This window comes from Epinephelus moara, chromosome 19 (genome assembly GCF_006386435.1).
Source record: "Epinephelus moara isolate mb chromosome 19, YSFRI_EMoa_1.0, whole genome shotgun sequence".
NCBI lineage: Eukaryota > Metazoa > Chordata > Actinopteri > Perciformes > Serranidae > Epinephelus > Epinephelus moara.
In genome coordinates, this window is record NC_065524.1 from 20,463,129 (window position 1) to 20,472,146 (window position 9,018).

Below are 9,018 nucleotides of genomic sequence, written 5' to 3' on the forward strand. Positions count from 1 at the left end.
GATCAAATATTACTCCGAGGTTTCTTACGGTAGTGCTAGAGGCCAGAGCAATGCCATCTAGAGAAACTATGTCATCAGATAAAGAGTCTCTGAGTTGTTTGGGGCCAAGAACAATAACTTCAGTTTTGTCTGAATTTAACATCAGGAAATTGGTGCTCATCCAAGTTTTTATGTCTTTAAGGCAGTTATGGAGTTTAGTTAATTGATTACTTTCCTCTGGCTTCATCGATAAATACAACTGAGTATCATCCGCATAACAATGGAAATTTATAGAGTGATTTCTAATGATGTTACCTAAAGGAAGCATATATAGAGTAAATAGAGTGAATAGATGAGTTTACATATCACCTTGGGTTCGTCCTTCACCTTCTCAAAATGATCCCACACTTTGGATTTCCTGCCCGACATGTTATTAACTAGCCTGTGGAATAACCACAGGTACCAGCCCTGGAAATTAGGGCTTGCGTCTTTAATCTCCTGGAAAACGCGAAGTTAGGCGCTGGGTGCTACTCTCAGAGCGCGTATAACCTATTTACCTGAAATCCTGAGTGCAGAGCTGATCTTCTTCCAGGAGCTGTTTATAAGTGTGTAGGCCTATCGTCTGTATGACAGGTGTAAAGCTCTGGGTAGCCCTGCACTAACATGATCAACTTTTCCGTATTTATCAGAATGAATATTTACGGAAGAAGAGAAAGATATCTGTTAGCCGTGATTGGTTTGTAACGTGACTCCTGTCTGACTGCTGAGCGTGGCCACTTCCTGTGTCTGTCCTTTCAAATTAAATTCCCACATGGTCCAGTCATATAGGTTTTGATTTATTTTGACAAGGTGCAGCTCCAAATAGAGGTTGTTTTTTTTTTCTGCGACTAAGTGACCAGTGAATTCTTGTCAACTAATGACCTTTCTGGTCGACTAACATTTGGTTGACCATTAGGGGGCAGCCCTACATAATACCAAAGTAATTATAAATGTCATGGTAGATCTTTTTTTGCAAGTTAAGAAGAATAAACTTCCAGTCTTGATTAGTCAGTTTTTTTAATCATGCACACTTATAACACTGCAGTCACTACTATTTAGTCAAAATTGAGTTATGACTGATTTAAACCTTTAGATATCTGCTCTAACTTGTGACAAAATTTCGTAGTTCAATCTTATTCTGTTCTTGAGAAAGTAGGGTGCAAATATTGCAGTAATAACAAAATCCAACCAAAACTCAAGGCAAACCGCAGTAAATATAGTAACAGAGCTTTGCCTTGGGTTCTATGAAATTTTGGATTCTACTGGGCTGAGGAAAATTGCAGTAAGCATATCACGGTGAAGGGTGAACGTGAGAATGAGGATGATGCCAAGTCAAGATAATTGATAACCTGACACTGATTATAGCAAGATCAGTGATGAAGATGACGTTAATGATGTTAAGTAGTCTCAGTTTAGGTCAAACACGATGAAAAATATTTCTTGAGGGTTTTCTCTTATTACTTTTAAATCTAACATCTATGAACAAAACAAATACAAATTGACTACCTGTACAGCTGTTTAAGGTAACACAAAAGCAGAGTGCAGTAACTACAATTTTAGTTCATTTTTGGGGTCATAGGTCAAAACATTGGTCATGGTTTTAAGGCATAAATATTACTTTATGAATACCTATGTAATAAATGCATTCCCACTTTTCTACCTCTAACACATTTGGGTGGACAGTCAAAAAACTGTAGCCATTTGTCTCAGTTTCAGTGTTAGCGTAGTGGCTGCAGTTGGCCTTTGAAGGGCAGAGCAAAGCGCTGCAAATTAATCAATTCAAGACAAATGCAAATCCACTGGGTTTTGCAATTGCGTGTGGAGGTTGCCTGCATAAAGTTATCTATTTTCTTTTGGGCTGCAGTAATTCCGCTTTTTCCAAGAAGACAGATTAAGTGCTGATGCATCACTTACCGGTGTCGTGCAGTCTTAGACTCTCACTAAAAGCAGCTGGATAAAATCTCCCTTAATAATCAGTCTCCTCTCTTTTATGCTGCTCTTTTTATTTGGACGTTTATTTAGTTTCGCTCTTTAAATGGCTTTCTATTTTAAGGCCGAGTAGCGTTGAAAAGGTCATAGTCTCAGAGTGGTTATTACCTTTTAAACATGTGTTTTTCATTTGTGTGAGCAGAGACTGTAAACACCAATCTTCAACTGAGCAAGCTGAACACATCTTTGACCCAGCTGCAGTCCACCACAGACCGCCTCCAGGCCAACGTCACCGCCGTCAAAAATCGCATCAATCAGACTTTATCCAACCCAAACTGTGCTGGCTGCAACATGCTGCAACCTGAGCTACAGAAACTAACACTAGACACCTCCATCACTGTAAGTACTGATTTTGTGTAACCTCACACGTAGTCGGGGATATTCCCATGTTTCCTTCTTGAATGGAGGAGTTCAGTTTGGCTGCTCAGATTACAAACTTCCTGGAGCACAGACTAGTAATCAGTGGTGTTAGACGAGTCGTCATCATGAAGCAACAGGAAGAATCATTTAGGCAATCAAACCGCCTGTGACGCAGGCTGAGACAGTGTGACACATGATAATAGCTCCCCATCTTTGGCTTTGTCTGAACAGCTGATTTGTCCTCCTCCCATCTGTTCTTCTCCATTCCTCCTACACTCCTCTATCTCTGACACACGCACACTCTCCTCTCGTCTCCTCTTGTCCTTTCCTTTTCTGTCCCCTTATTTCCTTTCCTCTCGTCTTGTCTTCTCGCTCATGCTCTTCTTTCCCCGTCATTCCTCCCTTCCTCTTTCCTCTCCTCTTGTCTTGTTTCCTCTCCTCTTTTCTCGTCTCCTCTTATCCTCTTATTTTCTCTCTCTTCTTTTCCTCTCCTCTTGTCCTCTTTTCTCATCATTTCCGCTTCCCTCCTCCTCTTTCCTCTTTTTGTCTTGTTTCCTCTCCTATTTTCTCGTCATGTCTCCTCCTACTCTCTCCTCTCTCTCCTCTTTTCTCCTTCTCTTGTTTTCTTCCTCATGGTCTTCATTTCCGCTCCTCTCCTCCTCTTTCCTCTCTTTTCTTCTCTCGTCTCCCTTTATCCTCTTCCTCTCTCTTGCCTCTTTTCCTTTCCTCTCTTTTTGTATTGTTTCATCCTCTCCTTTTTTTCTCCTGTCATTTCCGCTCCTCCTCTCCTCTTTCCTTTCTTCTTGACTCGTTTCCTTTTCTCTCCTCTTCTCTATACTCCTCTCATCTCCTCTTGTCCCCTCCTTTTCTCTCTCCTCCTTTTATCTCCTCTTGTTTCTGCTTCTGTCCTATGTCTTGTCTCCTCTTATCCTCTCCTTTTCTCTCCCCTCTCTTCCTCTCCTCTTTTCCTCTCTCTCAACCTCTCCTTCTTTCTCCTGTTATCCCTGCCCCTGTCTCTCTTTCTTCCTCTCTTCTCCATTTATCTCTTCTCATTTCTGTTCCTCTCCCCTCTTTCCTCTTTTAACATCTTGTCTCTTCTCCTATTTTCTCATCTCTTTTCATCTCATCTCCTTTCCTTGTCTCCTCTCTCCTCCTCTCGTCTCACCTCCTCATCAGCATTTAAAGGAATGTACAGCATCATACATAATCTCCGTCATGACAACAAGAATAATACACTGACACAAAACAGAGATATCATTTATTATTCTTTGGTATCAGCCCATTTCATATTGGCCTATTGGTCTATTTTGCTTAACTCTGCCGCCCCCTTCTGTTAGCATGAAGTATAACATGTCATCACATGTGATGCTGGTCACAGTGGTTTCGTGTTTGCGCCTCTGGTTGTTCTCCACAGATTCCCAGTTTGAATGAGTTCCAGTCTGCAGTGGATGAAGTCAACAAAGTGGATCTCAAATCCAAAATCAAGGAGGTCAGTGACTGATAATATAATGCCTGCCTTGTTAACTTGACAGAAAGAACTTCTACACTAAATTTCAAAGCTATTTATGTGATATTATAAAAATGAACGCACTGCTTGTCCTCTTTTTAGATAGAGGGATATTTCAACAGCATTCCCCAGAGAGTGACCAATGAGACTAAGGATGTAGTTCAAAGTGAGTGAAGCTTATTTACCGTCACAAACTTTAGACACTCACTTCTCTTTCAAATATGAGTTTCATAACATTTTTACTTGAATAAGAATCAGTTTTTTATAATACATTTTTTGTGCGTCCTTTAGGCAGCAAGCAGCAGCTGGGTGACATCAAAACACAGATCTCCCAGGTTACCAATGACATCCCTTTATCTGCCCTGACCAATGTGTCGGACACTCTGGGCCAGTTGCAGAGAGAAATCAACAAGATCACACCAGAGGCCGAGCGGGTCGAGCATATTAGGTAAAAAGCCTGGATGTGCACACACATGGTCGATGCAACAGAAAGCCCAAAAATCAGTCATCGTGTGTGTATTCTTCTCCAGATGGGCAGTGTGTCTGGTCCTGTGCCTCGTGGTCCTCCTGGTGGTGGTGTGTAACCTCATGGGTCTGGTGCTGGGCCCTGTGGGTCTGGCACCTAAAGCAGATCCCACAAAGCGCTCCTGCACGGCGGATTGTGGCGGCACGTTCCTCATGATGTGAGTGTTCATTTTAAGTCACATAGCTGATGCTGTTATCCAGACGGGAAACATCAAACTGTTCAAACTGTTTCACCTCCTGAACTCCGCGTTTGACCTCTGATCTGGATGTGGTTGCAGGGGTGCAGGTTTCAGCTTCCTCTTCTCCTGGCTGTTCATGATAGTGGTGCTGCTGCTGTTTTTGCTGGGTGGGAACATTTACACTCTGCTCTGTCGGCCCTGGAGCAACGGAGAACTCCTGAAGGTAAAAGAAAAACCATACATTTGCACACACCAATATCTACCATGCTGTGGATGCTGTGTGAGATATCTTTGTGTTAATTTTATTGCGTCCTCTCTCTCCACAGTTTATTGATACTCCAGGTTTAATTCCAGGGTTGGAGATTGGTCCAAGTTTGGGATTGAAAAGCAACATCAATATCTCTGATATCTACAGGTACGAGATGCAAATGGACCTCTCACACAGGAACATGTCTCTGTGTAGTTTAGTTTCATTTACCAGAAAATTAAATACGTGTTTTTATTTTAGGTCTTTGCATTATTTTTCTTTAGGGGTCTAAAGTTCATAAAGCACCATGAATTGTAATTAAGTAGGGCATCAAAGACATAAGTGACATAGCTTGTTTAAGCAGCTTCAGAGAGCAAATAATATCCCAGCCTCCAACTTTTTCAAGGACTTTCAAATCCAAGATTTCGTGAGAACAACTGTAATTTTGACAAAATTTGTTCACATAACTCTTGGGAGTATTAAAAAGAGATAGACCAGGCATGTCTTAGGTCCTGCCTTGAGGCTGGTAGTGGCCCGCAGACCGAATTAAAATGGTCCTCGGCTTGTCTTTCAAAATATACTACATCTGGCCTGACTCACAATACCAGTGAATCAAGCAAGTTCAATATGCATTTTTTCCGCTCACCTAACAATGGCAGGACTCTTATACAGTTTGTCATGCACCAAGTTGAAACAACACAGGCGGAACTGATGTGTTTCCATAAACAGACGGTAAACAGACGAATGGTTACCTAGCAGCTAGGTAACAGACACGGCCGTAGCAAAAAAGCGTCAAGTCAACAGCAAAAGCAGTGGAAAGTTTTACTTTTTTTTTTTTTTTTCAGTGAAAGATCTCATTTGTCTGTGATTTATTTTTTAATAGCCCCTATGATACGAGAAGCAGCTGGCCCCCGGGTGTTTTCACATTACCTAATCTGAGATAGACAATGAGATTTGAGAGGAGAGTCTTGAAAGTGTGTACAAATGTTCAATTAACTCTCGACACAATCTGATACATTTAAAGCAGTACATTGGCTATATGACTCCCAGGACAGATTGCATAAGAATTGTCCCCTCTGTAACAGGTATAAAGAGGCAGACAAGACATTAACACATTCTCTTTGGACATGTCAGAAATTGTTTACTTATTGGACAAGTGTATTTGAATGTTTCACGAAAGCCTTTGAAAGGAACTGGAAACCTAACCCACGAGTCACCCTCTTACGTGTCATGAGTGTTTTACCTTTAACAAACAAGTATGAAAGGCCATTTTATGTGGTATGGTTGTGGCAAGGACACTTATTCTACTAATGTGTGAGTCAGGCCGCTTGCCATCATATGACATGTGGATAAGAGAGTTGATGAATGTACTGCACTTAGTAGGGTTGCGCCGAATACTTGGATAATGTACTTTCTACGAGTACGGATATCAGACGAGTAAAATGATCTTAAGCTCAATTCTGAGGCTGTTCTGTGAATACTTTTCTCATAGGTGATAAATATTGCAACTTCTGATCAATCCATATAAATTTCAGGCTTAAACAGCAACTTCGGATTAGGCCCAACCCACTTTTGGATTTAACCCCACCCATGTCCGGCATAAACCCCGCCCATTCCAAGTACAGATACAGACACAGATACAGATAATGTTGTGCTCGCTCATCCCTTGCACTTAAAAAAGTTTCAGGTTCTCTAATAAGAATAAGACGTTTAAGTTCTAAAGGTTTTTTTCTGCATTTGTGAAGATATTTGTGGCTGAGTTGTTATAAAATGTGACTAGGTGCTGTACAGATAAGTCTGACTTGATGTTAATGTTTCCAGAGACTGTGAGGCAAACCAGCCTCTGTGGACAACACTCCACCTGTATGAGCTCGTAAACCTTGACGACGTGCTCAATGTGTCTAAAGTGAGTTTGCTGAAAGTCCTTTTTCAATAGTTCGAAATAAATCATGTTTAAACCTACAAAAACTTTATCAAACATATGTTGAAATTCACCCACAGTACACGGAGGAGATCCGGGAGCACTTTGAGAACACAGACATCACTCTGTCCACCATCACTCTCCTGAGCCCTGAAGTTAAAAACCAACTCAAGAGCTTCTCCGACACAACTGCAAATTTTGATTCCACTGCTGTCACACAGCAGGTAGGTATCACTCATGGGCTTGCGTGTATCATTGTGTATATTACTGTCATATGTAGCTGTGATCCAGTGTCTCTTCCTTGTCCCTCTCAGATTAACAACGTTTCCAGCATCAATCTGAACACAACCGCAGATAAACTCGATGAGCTCGCTACCCTTCAAGTGAGTCACGAGACATTACACATAAGGCCCTGCTGATATTTTACTCTTTTCTGCACTACAGACACGTCACATGATTCCAGGCTGAATACCATTTTTTCTGATGCTTGTGTTCTTTATCCTAACCAACCGTTTGCTTGTTTCTAGACAAACGCTGATACTAAAAATGAGCTCCAAAAGGAAGCAATGAACCTGAGACTGATTCAGGCCGACATAGAAACAACTTTCATCCCACAACTGGTGAGTAGCCGGCTCTATCTCGGCTATCCTGATCTTTTAATTCTGGTTTTCCTTTTTTCCCATGTAGGCCATCAATCTGAATTTAAACACACACTTCTACTCCTTTCAGGAAAATGTGAACTTGACCATCCAGAGCCTTGTGGCCAGTGCGGAAAAGATCAATGTGAGTGCGCTGACTATTACCTGAAACTGCCTGAGAATAAAGGTCACTCTTCCTCTCTTTGTGGCTCATTCTCTCCTCCCTGGCTTCTCTTCTCTTTTCCAGGGAACAGTGGGGGAGGTGCTGAGCAACGTGGGAGCAGCACAAGACTTCCTCAACACAAATACGACACAGATCGTCAAGACCGTGAGTAGAGCCACGAGTCACATGAGTCAGAGGAAAAAGTGCTCCATGTGGTCTAATGCCTGTGGTCGGTCAGTCACTTAGCCACAGGGGCTGACAGGGAGGTGTGCGGCGTGTAGTTGAAACAATGTGTTTGTTGCTTCCACAGTGCATTCATTTAATTTAGAGTCCGATCATATTTGTCTCAAATTGTAGTTATGATTATTAGGAACTAATTCCTAGCTCATCTAAGGTGAGGTCCAGGATGACATTTTGTGTCATGGAAACATTCGTGGTAGAACTGTAACAAAAAATGAAAACATTTTAAGTGTGTCATAAAGTAGGCTTCTCTCACAGCAGACATTGTGGCATGTTATGGTAGAAAAAGCACATGTGTTACTAATAACGCTAATGATGGCTCTATTCTATTCTAAGTGTTCACGTGCCAGCAACGCACAATACCAGAAACCTTAAATCAAAGCAGCTAAATGGAATCCAGCCATCATTAATTTCATTATTCACACCTGTGCTTTTCCTGAAATGTCTGCTGTGAAAAGTTCCACAGGGTTTTAAGTACTAACACATATCTGACTGTCTTCTACCATGTGAGCCCTCTCTGCGAACCCTCCGACCGTCCTCAGGGTCCAAACTAAACATGGACAAACTGCACTTGCTTACTATGCACCTCAGAGCAGTAACAAACAAACTCCAAGTAGTGAATCCAAGCAAATCCACTGTCTTTGACTGAAACTAAAACGCTTTAATTATCCATCTTGCACTTAAATCTTGACCCGCATAACCGCCATCACTCTTTAAAGGATAAGGCTGGAGTTGTTCTGTACTTCTTTAATGTCAACAAATCCCATAAAGCAACCCAAACTAACAATGTTTTAGTATGTGGGTTTTTTCAATGGATTTTTGGTTAGATGTCTGAAGTAAGATCTGTGGTTAACACATGCTTGAGGGACATAAAATACGTCAGCAAATACCCCACTGTGAATTTTGAAGCTTTCATGTGTCTTAAAATAACGGTTGCTAACAATTGGCTAGGGCGGCACGGTGGTGCAGTGGTTAGCATTGTTGCCTCACAGTATGAGGGTTCCTGGTTCAAGCCCAGGGTGGTGGAGTTTGCATGTTCGCCCCATGTCAGCGTGGGCTTTCTCCAGGTACTCCGGCTTCCTCCCACAGTCCAAAGACATGCAGGTTAATTGGTGACTTTAAATTTCCCGTAGGTGTGAATGTGAGTGTGAATGGTTGTCTGTCTCTATGTGTCAGCCCTGTGATAGTCTGGTGACCTGTCCAGGGTGTACCCCACCTCTCGCCCAATGTC

The 9,018-nt window shown here is 41.9% G+C and overlaps 1 protein-coding gene across 1 annotated transcript in view; it reads left to right on the plus strand.

The window, feature by feature from the left end:
• prom2 (prominin 2) overlaps window positions 1–9,018 on the plus strand; it is a 19,507-nt gene that overhangs the window by 8,268 nt on the left and 2,221 nt on the right. Inside the window, exons 8-20 of the mRNA XM_050071173.1 lie at window positions 2,150–2,346; window positions 3,782–3,856; window positions 3,977–4,040; window positions 4,166–4,322; window positions 4,405–4,557; window positions 4,678–4,801; window positions 4,905–4,993; window positions 6,647–6,731; window positions 6,827–6,970; window positions 7,061–7,129; window positions 7,274–7,366; window positions 7,476–7,529; window positions 7,632–7,712. Of these exons, the coding sequence (XP_049927130.1) occupies window positions 2,150–2,346; window positions 3,782–3,856; window positions 3,977–4,040; window positions 4,166–4,322; window positions 4,405–4,557; window positions 4,678–4,801; window positions 4,905–4,993; window positions 6,647–6,731; window positions 6,827–6,970; window positions 7,061–7,129; window positions 7,274–7,366; window positions 7,476–7,529; window positions 7,632–7,712 (1,385 nt within the window). The remainder of the gene's footprint in view (window positions 1–2,149; window positions 2,347–3,781; window positions 3,857–3,976; window positions 4,041–4,165; window positions 4,323–4,404; window positions 4,558–4,677; window positions 4,802–4,904; window positions 4,994–6,646; window positions 6,732–6,826; window positions 6,971–7,060; window positions 7,130–7,273; window positions 7,367–7,475; window positions 7,530–7,631; window positions 7,713–9,018) is intronic.